Source organism: Dendrobates tinctorius, unplaced genomic scaffold (assembly GCF_039654945.1).
Source record: "Dendrobates tinctorius isolate UK_male_01 unplaced genomic scaffold, ASM3965494v1 ptg000070l, whole genome shotgun sequence".
Lineage (NCBI taxonomy): Eukaryota > Metazoa > Chordata > Amphibia > Anura > Dendrobatidae > Dendrobates > Dendrobates tinctorius.
This window is the reverse complement of record NW_027361738.1, coordinates 71,675,394-71,694,327: the sequence shown is the minus strand read 5'-3', so window position 1 is coordinate 71,694,327 and position 18,934 is coordinate 71,675,394. Positions and strand designations below refer to the sequence as shown.

Sequence of the window (18,934 nt, the reverse complement as noted above, 5' to 3'; positions counted from 1 at the left end):
TTCTGGCTTGGCTTTTATCCTAAGTCATGTAACTAGGCTCGTTAAACGGGCAACATTGACTTTTAGGATTGCTACCTCCAATAGGTGGCACTAGAGTTCTAGTCCTCTTCCTCTCTGAAGAGACAATTTGCATAATTAGGGCCTATGATGACCCCTTAAAAAAGTTCCAATAATATTATCCCTCCTCCACCAAACTTTAAAGCTGGAACAATGCAGTTAGGCAGGTAACACTCTCCTGGCAACTGCAAAACCCAGAGTTAGCCATCCGATGCCAGATAGAATAGTGGGATTCATTATTCCACAGAATACGTTTCTATTTGACCCTTAGCATTGTGGTTGGTGATGTAAGGCTTAGATGCAGCCATGGAAATCCAGCTTTTGTGTTGATGTTGATATCAGAGGAACTTTGCAGTTATGGAGTCAGAAGAACGTTGATGACTTTTCTGACTTTTGCTCCTCAGCCCTCGGTGACCGCACTCTGTGACTTTACGTGGTCTCCATTTTGGGGCTGAGTTGCTTTGGTTTCTTCCACTTCTCAATAATATCACTCACAGGTGATGGAAGAAGATTTAAGAGGAAGAAATGTCATGAACTGACTTTTAACAATTAACCGGTAATAGGACAACTCTGTTATCAGTGAGCCATTTTGTCACACGTTAGTAAAGGCAGACGGCATGGAGAGGGGACGGATGTTATACACGGGGGGAGGGGGCAAAGGACCGAATGTTATAAACCAGGGACAAGGGGCCATATGTTATACACCATGGGTGAGAGGCCAAATGTTATACACTGGAAACAATGAGGCTGGATATTATACATTAGGGACAATGGGACTTTATAAGAAACCTGAATTTAATGATTAAGACGCATGTCCAAACACTTTTCTCCAGATTGTGCATATTGTATATGATGTCATGTATATGACCTTCAAACATTTAAAAAATCCTAAATGAAATGCAATAACTAATACAAATAGTGATATTGTATGTTTCATCATCAGAAATAGATGAACTCATGGGAAGACTGAAAGCAGCATTAACCTGCATCAAGACTGACCATAATCACAGGAGAAGGCAGCGAAGTCTTGTAATCCCAGGAAGAAGCCATGAGCCATTACCTGTTCCAGCAATGAAAGCGATGTATGATAATGAAAAGCCTGAAGGAGCCAATAATAATATACCTGAGAGTCAGGGTCATTCTGCCGGATGGCGCACGGTAATGCATGAATACTCTGAACTGTGGTAGAAGTTACTAAAGGAGAATGGGGTCAAAGTCATGTCAATGATAGAAAATTGCGCTGTTCTCCAATTAAACAATGCTCATGAATGTGAGGGCCCATTCGTTTTTTTGCTTGCTATGAGGCCTTCCGGCTTCTGTGTGTGCCCCAGGTGTAGAGCTTAAAGGGGTGGTCCGACACCTTAAATGTATTTTCTAAATATCTATTTTAACCACTTTTGTGATTTGCTTTATTACACAACATTTTACACTTTTCCCTATAGAGGAGTCTCAAACGTGACATCACAGGAGGCTGGGGCTGCACTCACTACACGTAGCGTCCATCTTCCCTCCTGGATCAAGATGTCATCCAGAGGGCAGCGCTGTAGTTACTCACTAGTTTCTGGCATCGCTGTCCCCTCTGAAAACATTCTGGATCTTAGGTGATGGGCTGTGTGTGAGAGGTGAGTGCAGCGCCAGCATCCTGCTTCTTTGCAGCTTCTGTGAAAGATGTTGGTAGAGGACAGAGATTGAAGCAGTGAGTGACACCAGCTCCTTATCTAAAAATAATAAAGTCGGCAGTACTTATTATACCCTGCTTTAGTGCTCCTTTCCTGCTGCCGTTCCAGTAAATTGTTTATAAGCCGCAGTGGTGACATCATGACTACAGCGCATGTGACCACGACAGCCAATCCCTGGGATCATTCCATCTATATCTGCATCACCACCGAGCCAGTGATTGGCTGTTGAAATCATGTGTGTAAACCCCTAGAGTACTGGTTGTAAACTGCTGCATGCATGCCATAGAGGGTACGCAAAGCCCTCCTTGTGGGCATGTGCGCCATTGCCTAAGCACTAACTTAGGCGATGTAGGGGGAGTTCTGCGCTAGGGTTGGGGGTAGCAACACAGTTCAGAGCTGCAGCACGCAGTGTACACCCCACAAGCCGGGTGCACATGGAGCAACAGGTTCAGCGTACTTCTTTCTAGCGTGATAGCATATACCTGACAGCGCTTTATCTCTCGTTAGCGGCCTTTTCACAGCTCCACATGAGCAGCTCACGTATATTAGTCTACGCCACTTTGACATACTGGGTTTGTCTTGAACGCTAACAAGATTTTTTTCATTGTCTGAAGAAGGTCCATAATAGTGACCGAAACGTTACATATAAAATGTACACCGTGTGGATTGCCAAGCTGTGAATAAAACGAATCCTCTATTTTTCTGCATTTGGGAGTGCCGGATTCTTTCCTCTATATTGTGTTGCCGTTTGGGCACATGGTCTCTAGGGACGGTGCACACATTGCAGTTTTGTCACTTTTCTTTTGCATTTTTTTCTGCACAGATTTGTCACAAAACCTGAAGGGTTTCCTGATGACAGCAAAGTGAATAAGATTCCTGATGTCTCATACACACATTGCTTATTTTTTTTTCCTTGCAGATTTTCATCAGATTTTTATTGCAGATTTCATTCATACTAGTGGGTGGGACCGTGAGAAAACGCGTGCAGAAAAGTTTAAAAAATGCACCAAAAATCCACGTGCTTTATGCCACGTTTTTCCTGCCAACACATCAGTTTTTTCTGCTGCAAATATTCAATGTGTGCACATACCCTAATCCGAATGGTGAGGGGATTTTATTTTTTAGTTAACTAGTTGTAGTTCTTTTTTTAAGCTGCTTTGCTTTTTATTTTAGAGCCATCATTGCTTTTCTGCATTTGAACTCGTGAAAATTGTTCTACAAAATAGCCGATCTCCGATTTCCCAGGAACAGTTTAAACAGATGAGTCCAGCAATAATCCATCAGCTGCTCTCCTGCACATGCCCAGTCCAGGACTACACAAGGACACAGCTCCCACCTCCCACCACCCTGGAAAGTGAGTCTCCCACTATACTGTCTACTCTACTCAATGATTAGTTTGCATTTTTTTTCTTCTTTTGCACTATCCTAGTTTTCCATGTGTTGTTGTGCAGGGTATGGATACAGCACGATAGCGGTTTTACTTCTGACAATCGGATCCATGTTTGGAGCTACTCTCATTATATTCAGTTCTTGTGAAGAGAGCTATAAACTCATCTTACAGCTGTTCGTGGGGCTGGCCGTGGGGACGCTCTCGGGGGATGCTTTGTTGCATCTGATTCCTCAGGTAAGCTTTATTTTTAATGATGAGCGAACGTGGTCGGATAAGGTGTTATCTAATCATGCTCGGGTGCTAACCACGTGTCTTCGGCATGCTCAAATAATATGTCTGAGTCCCCTGCGGCTGCATGTCTCCTGGTTTTTCAACAGCCCCAATACATGCAGGGATTGCCTAACAAACAGACTGTCGAACAGCCGCAAGACATTCAGCTGCTATTATCTGAGCATGCTCAGATAACACCTTATCGGGGCACGTTCATGGGACGCCCTCACACCCAGGGCTGTAGGGTACTCAGTACCGGGCCCGATGAGCTTCAATGGGAGATGTCACGGCAGGTTTGACCCGACCCGTGGCCCTGGGCGCCCATTGTAAAAAGGGGTTGTTTCAGTGTGCTTATGTTAATGAAAGTTTATAAGTGATTCGTGACGCCACCTGTGGTGTTCGGCAATGAAGGTGTAAGCCGACGCTGCAGACAGTTCCTCTGGGACAGATGGTGTGGTGCAGCAGTGATGTTATAGCCCTCCACAGGCAGGGCTGTAGTCCCAGGGCAGAGTAAGTGAAGTGACACGTAGATGGTGTAGTGTCTGGCGCAAGGGATGTAGCAGTGCTGGGCAGGGTGGCGCAGGAATGAGTGGAGGACACCAGGGCACGAAGTTCCAAAGCTTTACTCACAGTCTGTTGTACAAACAGGTGCCTGCGTCCGTGCCGTGTCCTCCGGGTCAGGGACTCAGTCAACCTCCAGGCCGGATGGAATACTCCTTTCCAACACTCCGCCAATAAGTGTCTTTCTGAACGTCTCCTCTTATAGCGCCTTTAAGTGAAGTACTCCTAGTACTGAGTTACACTGGAGTGCCTCCTGTCCGATGTTCTTATGAACTCTATTTCTACGGCAGACAGCTGTAGCCTGCTTCGGGGACTCCTTGCTACTAAGTCCCGGCTCACTATCCAGTTGCTGTTGTGCCCCCAAGTCTTGTGTGGGAGTAAAGTGGTCACTAGTTCTATTCCTCCGGTGTCTGCTGCAGGACCATTAGCATCCATATAACCTCGGGGACCGGGCCCCGACCTTGCGCTTAGAACTTCTAGGAACGATTCTCTTCTAACCCACGTCCTCTGTTCTCTTTTACTCCTCACGTTCCGTACTAATCTTCCTTTCTATGGAGAATCAGGCTTTCAGTCTAAGGTGCTCTCTCTCTTCCTTTCCTGTGCCAGCAGACCCAGATCACTGGGATCTGCTGCCGCACTTCCATCCATCTATCCCTCTCTCTGGGGATCTTCTTCTCTCCAACTCCCTAACCAACTTACCTCTCATCCTAAACTCTTCCCGCTCTTTGTAATGTAATCTAACTCCACCCACCTCCCAGCACGTTTCGTGTTCCAAGCAGGGAGCCACCAATGGGTGCTTTGCTATACTCCAAGCAGGGAGCCGCCGAAGGTGCTTTGCTACACTACTTTGTGTTGTGGGATGCAGGTGTTGGAGTGTGGTCAGGAGTCTCCACCTTACCTGGATGGTGGGATACCACACCTCAGGAGGAGGTGCAGTACCTCTGTGGCGACTGAGCCTCAGGGGCGCCACATTCACTCATCACTATTTATTTTCCATTTATTGCAGTGACATATTTGTATCAGTACTGTCACCGGCAGACACAGATAAGAGAAGCATTTGGGCCCTTTCCAGTTCAATGGCTCTTGTCTTGATAATGCACAATTCCATCTGCTTTGGAGGTAGAATTGGGCCCCTGGTTGCTCCAGGACTATGTCCACCCCTGCGTATTACAGTTAACATTCTTATTGGAGAACATTTTGGGGCAATAGTGTTGAGAAATTAAATGGCTGCAACAGAGATAAATAAGGGACGAGTTTGACGACAGAGAGGAGCGGATTTCTGCATATAGGAACGATGACAAAGCAGTCAGCCCCACTACAATGTAATGAGGCAGACCTGGAGGAAGGGGCTCTGACAACCTCACAGTTACTTTTTGAAGGGAATGTATCATCAGAAAATAAATAATCTATTTAAATCATGTTTTTTTCCTATTACATTCTGTAAGAATAAAAAAAATGTAAGTATTCTCATATTGGCCACCAGAGCTATTTTAGACTCTTATTTCCTGTTCCTTACAGAAGACTTTTCAGAAGTCTCAGTATCATCATGGGCAGGTTTACAATGACAAGTACCACCTCTAAATACCGATAACACATTCACAATAAATGATATTACAGCTTACCTCTTCCCTCTCCCTTCTCAATGACCTTTGCACACGCTCATTAAATGATTGAAAAAGAAAGATAGGGTTTGAGTCAGTCTACTGCTGCTAATGTACATACGCATTTTATTGAAGCATCTATGTGTGTGCACAAGTCATTGATAGAAGTGAGCTGTGAAATCCCCTATTATGAATCATGTATCCTGTGTTATCTACTATATATAGAGGTGTTATCAGTTATTGTACAGGAGGAGGCGGTGAGCTGTGACATTACCTAATGTGAATGGTGGATCCTGTGTTACCTACTGTATATAGAGATGTTATCAGTCATTGTACAGAAGGAGCAGGTGAGCTGTGACATCACCTAATGTGAATGGTGGATCCTGTTATCGACTGTATATAGAGGTGTTATCAGTCATTCTACAGGAGGAGCAGGTGAGCTGTGACATCACCTAATGTGAGTGGTGGATCCTGTTATCTACTGTATAGAGGTGTTATCAGTCATTGTACAGGAGGAGGAGGTGAGCTGTGACATTCCCTATTGTGAATGGTGGATCTTGTGTTATCTACTGTATATATAGGTGTTACCAGTCATTGTACAGGAGGAGGAGGTGAACTGTGACTTCATCAAGAGTGATTGGTGGTCCTGTGTTATTTACTGTATATAAAGGTGTTATCAGTCATTGTACAGGAGGGGGAGGAGGTGAGCGGTGACATCACCTATTGTGATTGTGATCCTCTGATATCTACTGTATATAGAGGTGTTATCAGTCATCCAAATGACTGGCATCCAAATGCCAGAATGGCATCCGAAGTCATGGCAAGTGACAGTTTTTTTACTGACGGATTCTATCTGTGAAAAAAATCTTGCATCAATACTACCCCATTGACTAACATTGGTCCGGTGTATTCACTGGTGTGTGAGAGACCTTAGTGAAGAAATATGATTCCTGGTTGTTCTTTAATCCACATTTGCAGTTTGGGTGTAATTCCCTTTCCGTCCATACCGGTGGGACAGTGGGTAGGGTCTTCTGTTCTGCCCTGGAGCTTCCACCTGCCTCTGGTGTCTGTAACAGTTGCATTTCCTAAAGTTCACGCCAGCGCTGTCCTGGCTACATGCGGCGCTTGTGCAGATTCATTTACCGGTGGGCTTCAGCAAAATTGTGCCAGTGGCTTCTTCCAACCCCTGGAAAAAGCTTATGCAAAACGCACATTGGGTCTCACTTCCAGGCCTCCTAGACCTTGCAGGTTTTTCCCTAATTACTTGTCATTTTGCACTTTTGCTTTGATTTGATATCTGACAGTGACCACTATAGGGATAATTGCTGTTTTAGCAATAGCAGGTTTACACTTCACTGCACCTTTTGTATATAGGCACTAAGCCTGTGACACTTTTTCTATTGGTACTGTACCTTCTACATTCTAAACAAATACCGTATATACTCGCGTATAAGCCGAGATTTTCAGCCCATTTTTTGGGGCTGAAAGTCCCCCTCTCAGCTTATACGTGAGTCATATAGCCAGGGGGTAGGTGGGGGAGCAGGGGTGTGACATCATACTGACCCCCCCGGCACGTCTCTGCAGCCCCCCTGCTTGTCTCACAGCCTCCTTTCCTTCCTACAGCGGTCACATGGTACCGCTCATTAAAGTCATGAATATGCGCATATTTATGTTTTTAATGAGCGGTACCATGTGACCTCTGAAGGAAGGAAGGGAGACCGTGGGAGAACTGGGCTTCAGAGATCTCGCCAGGGGGCAGGGGGAGTTAAGCATATGCCATATTCACCTGTCCCGGTTCCAACGCTGCTCGCCGCTGTCTGCCCGCCGGATCCCTCTGTCAGTGACATTCAGGCAGCAGAGGGCGCGATGACATAGTCAGTGCGCACCCTCTGCCTGAACAGTCACAGACAGAGGGATCCCGCGGGCAGACAGAGGCAAGCAGCGTTGGAACCGGAACAGGTGAATATCTCAGGTCCTGAGCCAGCGGCGACACCTGTCCCCCATAGCGCGTCGGAGTCCGCCTGCTCAGCACACCAGCACCTGGCCCCCAGAGACAAGAGGTGAGTATGTTTTTGTTTTTTTTGCTTTTTTTCAATACCTGCAGTAGTGGCAGCAGCAATATATGGGGGCATAATCTATGGGGCATCTTATAGGAGCAGCGTATGGGGGCATATTCAATGGAGCATCTTATGGGGGCAGCGTATGGGGGCATATTCAATGGAGCTTCTTATGGGGGCAGCATATGGGGGCATATTCAATGGAGCATCTTATGGGGGCAGTATATGGGGCATGTTCAATGGAGCATCTTATGGGGGCAGCATATGGGGGCATATTCAATGGAGAATCTTATGGGGGCCGCATATGGGGGCATATTCAATGGAGCATCTTATGGGGGCAGCATATGGGGGTATATTCAATGGAGCATCTTATGGGGGCAGCATATGGAGGGATATTCAATGTAACATCTTATGGGGGCATCATATGGGGGCATATTCAATGGAGCATCTTATGGGGGCAGCACATGGGGCATATTCAATGGAGCATCTTATGGGGGCATATTCAATGGAGCATCTTATGGGGGCAGCATATAGAGGCATATTCAATGGAGCATCATATGGGGCATATTCAATGGAGCATCTTATGGAGGCAGCATATGGGGGCATATTCAATGGAGCATCTTATGGGGGCAGCATATGGGTGAATATTCACCAGAGCATCTTATGGGGGCATCATATAGAGGCATATTCAATGGAGCATCATATGGGGGCATATTCAATGGATAATCTTATGGGGGCATCATATGGGGGCATATTCAATGGAGCATCTTATGGGGGCAGCATATGGGGGCATATTCAATGGAGCATCTTATGGGAGCAGCATATGGGTGCATATTCAATGGAGCATCTTATGGGGGCAGCATATGGGGGCATATTCAATGGAGCATCTTATGGGGGCATCTTATGGGGGCATATTCAATGGAGCATCTTATGGGGGCATACTCAATGGAGCATCTTATGGGGGCAGCATATAGAGGCATATTCAATGGAGCATCATATGGGGCATATTCAATGGAGCATCTTATAGGGGCAGCATATGGGGGCATATTCAATGAAGCATCTTATGGGGGCATATTCAATGGAGCATCTTATGGGGGCAGCATATAGAGGCATATTCAATGGAGCATCATATGGGGGCATATTCAATGGATCATCTTATGGGGGCAGCATATGGGGGCATATTCAATGGAGCATCTTATGGGGGCAGCATATGGAAGCATATTCAATGGAGCATCTTATGGGGGCAGCATATGGGTGCATATTCAGTGGAGCATCTTATGGGGGCAGCATATGGGGGCATATTCTATGGAGCATCTTATGGGGCAGTATATGGTGCATAATCTATGGAACATCTTATGGGGCCAGGGCTTATTATTCTATGGAGCATCTTATGGGGCCATTATTAACCTTTGTACAGCATTATGTGGGGTGTACTTTGTATGGAGCATCTTATGGGGCCATCATGAACTGTATGGAGCATTATATGGGGCTCCTGATTCAATATGGCTATTCAAAAACATTTAACCTACTGATGTCTCAATTAATTTTACTTTCATTGGTATCTATTTTTATTTTTGAAATTTACCAGTAGTTGCTGCATTTTCTACCCTAGGCTTATATGCGAGTCAATAAGTTTTCCCAGTTTTTTGTGGCAAAATTAAGGATGTCGGCTTAAACACGGATCGGCTTATACACGAGTATATGCGGTAACTGTGAAAATATTATAAATGTGTTTTTGAAGTGATTTTGATTACCTGATCTTGGAAAAAGAGAGAGGAGCATTATAATGTCTTACATTTCTCTTTTTTATGCTTTTATCATGTATTGTCCTGATTAGCTGAGAACATTTGTTATGTTATTTGATATTTAGGTGTTTTTGCTTCCTTTTCTTTTGGGTAGTTTTATCAGTATATGCAGGTATTTATCATTAATATTATTAGAATACAGAGATCATGTTAAACTGGATTTTCATCATTTTGTTTCATAAATTTTACATTTTTCTGCAGGTTCTGGGCATTCATGACAATATTTCACATGAACATCATGGACAAGATGGGGAACTGTACTTAGAGGAAAAGCAATATTTATGGAAAATATTGGGCATGATTGGAGGAATTCATGGATTCTTTCTCATTAACAAGCTTTCCTTCCTCATTATTTCATCTACAAGACAGGTGGGCATGTAAATATACATTACTGTGCAAAAGTTTTAAGCAGTTGTGGAAAAAATGCCGCAGTGTAAGACGCTATCAAAATCTAAAAGTGTTAATAGTTAATTTGTGTTAATTAAAATAATGCAAAGTTAGAGAACAAAATAGAAATATAAATCACAGCAATGTTTGGTGTGACCCCCTTTTGCCTAAACAGCCTCAAAGTAGCAATTCTCCTAAGTAGACTTGCACACAATTTTGGAAGGAAGTTAGCAGGGAGGTTGTTCCAAACATCTTGGAGAACAAACCACAGATCTTCTATGGATGTTTCTTGTTAAAACCCATCTCTTCATGTAATGCCAGACATGTTGAGATATTGGGGCCAGGTGGAGCCATATAATCGCTTCTAGGACTCCTTGTTCTTCTTTATTCTGAAGATAGTTCTGAATGACATGGCTCTACAGTTGAGGTTGTGGACCTGCTTCAGTACAAATATGAAGCCAAGGAGACGCCTCCCTAATGGTATTGCATGCTAAATAAATCTCTTCCTGTATCTAAGGAACTCTAAAAACAGACTATAATAGCTTCAGTTTCCTAACACCAGATGTTCCATCCACTGATCAGCCCAATGGATAGTTCCAATGGGATGCATTAAAAGAGTATATGCTGACTTGTCGATACAGACCATTTGACTGGATCAATGGCATTTATTTTGAAAACATGATCCTGCTTGGCCTATTTCACTATAGATATACAGTAACAGAGGCAGGATTGGACTGGCCCACGGGTGAACAGGTGAATCCCCCCGGTGGGCTCCTATGCAGGAGTGAAGCTTCTGCCATGCTATGTGAAGAGTAGTTGACAAAATATACTTGATTCACTGTGCACAGAACAGGATGGCATCTCATCATTCATTTAACAAACTCCTGTCATGATCACGTGTGTCAGGACGCAGATGATGTCGCAAGGCGAACCCATAACACACGTGACCCTGGATACACCGCCTCCAGTGGGGCGAATTTAAATAATAAAGCGTGCAGGTGGATACGCCGCCTCCACCTGGCGGATTTAGGTATATGCATACATATATCTGGAAACCCCGCCTCCAGTAAGGCGCATTTAAATAATAAGGGGGGAACCTGGGTAACTTTAACAATGGTGGGCCCTGCGATAGGGAATGGGGAAATGGAGACCTCCTGCACTCCCCTGAGCCAGTGTCCCTACACTCCTCACATTCCCTAAACAGGCTCCGCACCTGTCGCCGCACGCGTACCTTAACGCCCTTGCTCGCCCTGAGCCTAAACCCTCACTAGGGAATAGGTCGGTGCGGAGACTAATCCCACCACTGCACTAACAACACACATGAGGAAAGAGACAATACAGGGGAAACACCACTTATCTTTGCTCTGTTGCATGCGCTCCTAGCAACAGAGCCCACCACCTGTGTGCATCTTCTCCTCCACCCTGATCCATCACCATAACTGGATCCATCACCATCGTGCAGCCTGGGAGCAGAGTCCATCACCACTTGCAGCAGTCCAGTACACAGAGTCCCAAGATGAGTCCAACCTCTGCCAAGAATCCAAGCATGCTCGAGTCCAGTTCTCAGCAACCAAGTAGAGCATGCTGAGTGCAACTCTCTTCCTAGTCGCCACTCCTCTAAGCCATGCCCGCACTTCCCGCCGACACCATAAACTGCGACTCCACCAAGCCATGCCAGTCCTTCCTGCAGACACCATTAGCTGGCACTCATTCTCTCTGGCTGACTGCGCAGGACTCCTATCCAGCTCCATCCTTCCACCAGGCTCTCCAACAACTCAGAAAGAAATATCACCAGCGGTGAGTGAACCCCCTAAGCACACCTTTATAGGGAGTCACACCTGATTCCTAATTAAGTGCAACCTAACCTAAACCTAAGGTGCGATACCGCTAGCCACCACCGGGGACAGTCAAAACACCTTTGAACTCAACCAAAGTAAAAAAAAGTTCACTTTGTGCTTTTAATACCGCCAGATCCAACACTGGATCATGACAGTACCCCCTCCTTAATGAGGGGCCTCTGGACCCTCAAGACCACCCCTCATTAGGGAAACACCTACAGCGGGGATGCCCAGACCCTGAGTTCACCCCACCATTCCCTGACACTTCAGGTTTATGACAAACACCGCTGATATTGGCAATATATGTTCCTTTTGGAGGCACCACTCATCTCCACAGCGCCGACCTGGGGAACGAGTTAATGTATGTGTAGGTTTGCTCAGAGCTGATCAGACTCCACATCACATTTCCACAAGATGTTTTTTGGTGGCACACATACATGCTCGTTCACACACAGGTCCGGACCTGAACGTTTATTGCACACATACATTTGTCATTTTTTGGTGAACTCACTCTGAACTAGACAGCAGAGGCGTCCCCCTGTGTCACCACACTCACACCCCCGCTATTCACCAAGGGACACCACCCTCCAACCCTTTCACCATGAGGACTGCGCCTCCCAGGGTTGGTTTAATGGCGAGGGTTGAGATTTGTCCCTACTCCCCCGCAGCACACCTGCTGCTCACACCAGGAGGAGAGGGAACGCATATGGAGGAAATATACACTCACTGGCCGCCTCCACACGGCCAGGAGGGGCGGCTTCTACGGTGGTATTTAAGATTTGGCGTAAACCCCGCGGACTCTACATCAGTCTGCTCATCACTGGAACGCACCCCTTCACCTCGGGGAACACCAAGCAGCTCCGTGGGGCACCATTCCTCCCACCTGCCTGGGTACCTCCCCGTGCAAGAGCAAGTCCCGCTCCCCAGCAGCGACTCTAGGGGCTTTTGCCAGACCGCAGCCGCCATTTTTGTTTCTCTGGTTATCTGAGCAGAGGCCCCAGACCCTGATAACTGCTGCTGCAGCGGCTTAAACACACCATGCCGCTCCCCACTGCACCTCAGTGAGGACCGGCAGCAATTACCAAAGGTCTCCACATGGCCAAAGCTCACCAGAAAAAAAAGTAAGGGCTGGTGATAATGTCATGATCACGTGTGTCAGGACGCAGATGATGTCGCAAGGCGACCCCATAACACACATGACCCTGGATACACCGCCTCCAGTGGGGCGAATTTAAATAATAAAGCGTGCAGGTGGATACGCCGCCTCCACCTGCCGGATTTAGGTATTACACGCCATGCATACATATATCTGGAAACACCGCCTCCAGTAAGGCGCATTTAAATAATAAGGGGGGAACCTGGGTAACTTTAACAATGGTGGGCCCTGCGATAGGGAATGGGGAAATGGAGACCTCCTGCACTCCCCTGAGCCAGTGTCCCTACACTCCTCACATTCCCTAAACAGGCTCCGCACCTGTCGCCGCACGCGTACCTTAACGCCCTTGCTCGCCCTGAGCCTAAACCCTCACTAGGGAATAGGTCGGTGCGGAGACTAATCCCACCACTGCACTAACAACACACATGAGGAAAGAGATAATACAGGGGAAACACCACTTATCTTTGCTCTGTTGCGTGCGCTCCTAGCAACAGAGCCCACCACCTGTGTGCATCTTCTCCTCCACCCGAATCCATCACCATAACTGGATCCATCACCATCGTGCAGCCTGGGAGCAGAGTCCATCACCACTTGCAGCAGTCCAGTACACAGAGTCCCAAGATGAGTCCAGCCTCTGCCAAGAATCCAAGCATGCTCGAGTCCAGTTCTCAGCAACCAAGTAGAGCATGCTGAGTGCAACTCTCTTCCTAGTCGCCACTCCTCTAAGCCATGCCCGCACTTCCCGCCGACACCATAAACTGCGACTCCACCAAGCCATGCCAGTCCTTCCTGCAGACACCATTAGCTGGCACTCATTCTCTCTGGCTGACTGCGCAGGACTCCTATCCAGCTCCATCCTTCCACCAGGCTCTCCAACAACTCAGAAAGAAATATCACCAGCGGTGAGTGAACCCCCTAAGCACACCTTTATAGGGAGTCACACCTGAGTCCTAATTAAGTGCAACCTAACCTAAACCTAAGGTGCGATACCGCTAACCACCACCGGGGACAGTCAAAACACCTTTGAACTCAACCAAAGTAAAAAAAGTTCACTTTGTGCTTTTAATACCGCCAGATCCAACACTGGATCATGACACTCCCCTGCTTATTATTATTATTATTATATAGAAGCATAGGTACATGAATGAGGGTCATGTAATATTTGTATATGGCTGAACAGTGGACCACCATTGTCATTGTTAATGGTGGGTCCATGGCACCCTAGTTTAACACTGGTCAGAGGCATACAGCAACTTGAAGTTAATGGGCCACAATGCAAAATTTGTACCAAGGCCTCTACTTGGCAACCTTCTCAGAGGCGTCAGCAAATCTTCATAGCATGGTGTCTGCCTGAAACCTCAAGGACACCAGTGATTCTGGGGAGTCGGCGAATGGGTTGACAAAGAATGAGTATGAAGGCGCGTGGCTTCAGAAATGGGCCGTTCCCTGTCGGTAAATACTGTATGTACTCCTCCCAGACACTCATCTTTAGACAGTGGCAAGTATATTGATAATACTGGTTTCTTGTGTAGTAGAATGGTTTTTCGGCACCAAGACCCAGATGTTACTTCTTTCTCTGCACCCTTTCAGGATTTTACGGTTTTAGGTTCAGTTCACACCATTTTGAGTTCTGTTACTGTTTTCTGTTTTAGAAACAGAGAAATGGAATTCATGGACAAAACTAATCAATTGTGGAAATAGATCCAAACTGAATTAGAAATTCCAGCTGAAGCTCCAGAAGGTCCGTTGACTATATTGAGTTTGTTTGAGGTTTGGTTGACTACGATAGGGTCTGTCTGGGCCTAGACCAGAGAAACAGACCTAAAAGAAATTCAGATGTGAACAGAGGGTGGGTAAAATAGCACCCACTAACCTACCGGTATTGTGACCTCGCGGTAACACATTTCATTGATTACAGATCTCACTCCCCTGAGAATATCCAGTATAAGTCGAAGAATGTGACTTTGGCTTGACGTTTGTTGTTTCCAGGACCTGTGCTAGTAATGTGCGAGATTTAAATGTATTTTCAATTACATAACTTACAATAATACACTTGAGCTCATTTAAGGATTACAGAGGAATAATTTTTGCTGTTTCTTTTGTTGGATTTCCAGAGCTGTTCTACGTTGCAATCACTTAACAGGCCAACAAAAGAGTGTACTTAGCTCTACGTTATATTAACTAACGCGGTATGAGGTCTTTCATTGCTTTTAAACAAGACGTGATTGATGACGGGATTCTAGAATTCTTTATTCTGAGCTTCCTGTAACCTAAAATGCAGTAAACAATTGTGAATTATCCTGGTGTAGAGCTGCGTTTTTGTTTTTTTCTAGATTTGAAAACATATTCTGAAGTAACACTAAAACGTAAAAACAATACTTGAAAAATTTTTGTAAAAATCGCCGCAATTCCTGGTATTGCCACAAGCTTTAAAAGGGTTGTCCATATGCCCTCAGCCTAGTTTCTGTAAGGAAAATAAAAGGACAGTGTCATGGTGTCCAAGCAATAACGACTAGTTGCCGGGTTATCTTCATCCACAAGCAAGATTGTCATCTCCTCCATGTTTTTTTCTTCTAAAAGAGGACCTGTCACCAAATCAAAATTAGAAAGATTTTTTCTTATTTCCTTCTCTTGATCCTCTCAGTATACTGTATTGTTTTTTTTTTGTTTTTTATTGTTTTTTTTAAATCCAGAGATATGGACCTTTTTGTTTAGTGACCATTTTTGTGGTCTTTACCAAGGGGCGTAGCTCACAGTATAATTTTGCAGAACGACCAAAAGACACTCCCCAGAGGATCCTATGAATCTAATTCTTTTGGAAAAGACCTTAAAAATTAGCACTAACTAAAAAGGCCACTAAGCAATAAACAAAGCTATACAACTAACTGAACACTTTTAATTCTTCCATCTTGTACTCTTTCAGTAACTTATCTGCACAAAATTCCAGTCCGAAATCTTGCATAGAAATTATAAATACCAATGTATTTGAGTAATGGCTCCCTGCCAAAATTTAGAACAGCCAGGGCCTTGGTTTTCAGAAAAGACGTGAACTGTCTGGTCCATGTGCCAAAGAAAAGAATAGTAGATACTGGCTTGATTGATAGTTTAAAAACTGGTGGGTATACGGACCTCAGTCACAATGTACGTGTAGGAAATGTAGGATTATATAGTCTTTAATTCCTTAATGACTAGGATTCAGTTCCATTTTTTAAATCACTTTAAGTGAAAATATATTTTTAATTAGGAAAGAGATTCTGAAATAGCTTGTTTGTGATACATCATATTTTCCATAAATTTAGGTTGATCTGTTTTGAGTTTATTAAAAAAAAAATGAAATTTTCACAAAAGTTGGAAAAGTTAGCAATTTTTAATAAAAGTTTACGTTTTTAACCTTTAATGTTTCTGTTCTTAAAACAATTAGTTACCGTTTATCATGCAAAATAGTTAAGAATTAACATTTATCATACGTGTACTTTACGCTGACATCATTTTTTTATCAAAATATTGTGAGGAAGCGGGAAAAAAGGCAAAATCATCAGTTCACCAGTGAAGGAGGAATGCCAAATAGGGAGCGGTGAACGGATAACTGCAAGCCAATTAAAGACAAATAAAATTTCATGCTTTACACTGAGGAAGGACAACACCCCAAAACACGTGTCTGCAAATTCAGACTCTGGTTTGAATATTACCCTAAGTCATGTGGTAAAACTCCTCGAAGGGTCGATAGTGACTTGGTGGATTGCTATTTACAATAGGTGGCACAAAAGTTCTAGTCCTCTTCCTCTCTGGAGATTGCAGACTTAATTTCCCAGAGGAGCATTGTATGGCCTATTAATCTTCTTACCCTGGCATGTCACTCTCCAAACGGTAAACGTTACCCCTTAAACTCCAGTCAGAGGCCTCTCATATAGCTAAATCAGATCTCCTGCTTTGCACTGAGGAGGGGCAACAACCCGAAACACGTATCTGCACTTTGAGATTCTGAAGTTTAAACAAATACCAACTCAGCATTTTATTATGTAACGTACCCATATTTTTAGAGACTCAACGTAATCTGCGAGCAAGGAGGACTAGAGTCTGTACTTCTCATAAAGTAAAAAAATATATATCTTTAATTAACAAATTCGTATTAAGTACATTCATGATTGGAATGAAGGGTACATATAAAATCAGTGAAGAAGAAATACCCCCGGTAATTGGTTGAAGGTCAGGTCAGGAAACAAGTAGATTAATAATATCAAAATAACAGTAAATTCAGATCCTGTAATATGGACAAGGAATAGCTATTTATATATAAGTACTTATAAAGCTAGGACCAATGTATAAATGCTGCCTATAAACTTGACAACACAAAGGATGGCACTGGAATCCTAAGCTTTGTAATCATCAGCTATATGCATCTTCTTTATATACAGTTGTGGCCAAAAGTATTGACACCCCTGCAATTCTGTCAGATAATACTCAGTTTCTTCCTGAAAATGATTGCAAACACAAATTCTTTGGTATTATTATCTTCATTTAATTTGTCTTAAATGAAAAAACACAAAAGAGAATGAAGCAAAAAGCAAAACATTGATCATTTCTCACAAAACTCCAAAAATGGGCCAGACAAAAGTATTGGCACCCTCAGCCTAATACTTGGTTGCACAACCTTTAGCCAAAATAACTGCGACCAACTGCTTCCGGTAACCATCAATGAGTTTCTTACAATGCACTGCTGGAATTTTAGACCATTCTTCTTTGGCAATCTGCTCCAGGTCCCTGATATTTGAAGGGTGCCTTCTCCAAACTGCCATTTTTAGATCTCTCCACAGGTGTTCTATGGAATTCAGGTCTGGACTCATTGCTGGCCACCTTAGAAGTCTCCAGTGCTTTCTCTCAAACCATTTTCTAGTGCTTTTTAAAGTGTGTTTTGGGTCATTGTCCTGCTGGAAGACCCATGACCTCTGAGGGAGACCCAGCTTTCTCACACTGGGCCCTACATTATGCTGCAAAATTTGTTGGTAGTCTTCAGACTTCATAATGCCATGCACACGGTCAAGCAGTCCAGTGCCAGAGGCAGCAAAGCAACCCCAAAACATCAGGGAACCTCCGCCATGTTTGACTGTAGGGACCGTGTTCTTTTCTTTGAATGCCTCTTTTTTTTCTCCTGTAAACTCTATGTTAATGCCTTTGCCCAAAAAGCTCTACTTTTGTCTCATCTGACCAGAGAACATTCTTCCAAAACATTTTAGGCTTTTTCAGGTAAGTTTTGGCAAACTCCAGCCTGGCTTTTTTATGTCTCGGGGTAAGAAGTGGGGTCTTCCTGGGTCTCCTACCATACAGTCCCTTTTCATTCAGACGCCGACGGATAGTACGGGTTGACACTGTTGTACCCTCGAACTGCAGGGCAGCTTGAATTTGTTTGGATGTTAGTCGAGGTTCTTTATCCAACATCGGCACAATCTTGCATTGAAATCTCTTGTCAATTTTTCTTTTCCGTCCACATCTAGGGAGGTTAGCCACAGTGCCATGGGCTTTAAACTTCTTGATGACACTGCGCACGGTAGACACAGGAACATTCAGGTCTTTGGAGATGGACTTGTAGCCTTGAGATTGCTCATGCTTCCTCACAATTTGGTTTCTCAAGTCCTCAGACAGTTCTTTGGTCTTCTTTCTTTTCTCCATGCTCAATGTGGTACACACAAGGACACAGGACAGAGGTTGAGTCAACTTTAATCCATGTCAACTGGCTGCAAGTGTGATTTAGTTATTGCCAACACCTGTTAGGTGCCACAGGTAAGTTACAGGTGCTGTTAATTACACAAATTAGAGAAGCATCACATGATTTTTTGAACAGTGCCAATACTTTTGTCCACCCTCTTTTTTATGTTTGGTGTGGAATTATATCTAATTTGGCTTTAGGACAATTCTTTTTGTGTTTTTTCGTCTAAGACAAATTAAATGAAGATAATAATAACAAAGAATTTGTGTTTGCAATCATTTTCAGGAAGACACTGAGTATTATCTGACAAAATTGCAGGGGTATCAATACTTTTGGCCACAACTGTACAGTCAAAGCCAAGGAAAAGTACTTTTGATATAAGTATAGTTATAAAAGATAGTACTCATTGTGTATGTCCTGTCTTCACCT

At 44.2% G+C, this 18,934-nt stretch overlaps 1 protein-coding gene across 3 annotated transcripts in view; it reads left to right on the top strand.

The window, feature by feature from the left end:
• SLC39A12 (solute carrier family 39 member 12) overlaps positions 1-18,934 on the top strand; it is a 66,207-nt gene that overhangs the window by 8,449 nt on the left and 38,824 nt on the right. For all 3 annotated transcript variants that reach the window (XM_073581866.1, XM_073581863.1, XM_073581864.1), the window contains exons 4-7: positions 1,001-1,215; positions 2,910-3,090; positions 3,188-3,360; positions 9,622-9,789. In XM_073581866.1, the coding sequence (XP_073437967.1) occupies positions 1,001-1,215; positions 2,910-3,090; positions 3,188-3,360; positions 9,622-9,789 (737 nt within the window). The remainder of the gene's footprint in view (positions 1-1,000; positions 1,216-2,909; positions 3,091-3,187; positions 3,361-9,621; positions 9,790-18,934) is intronic.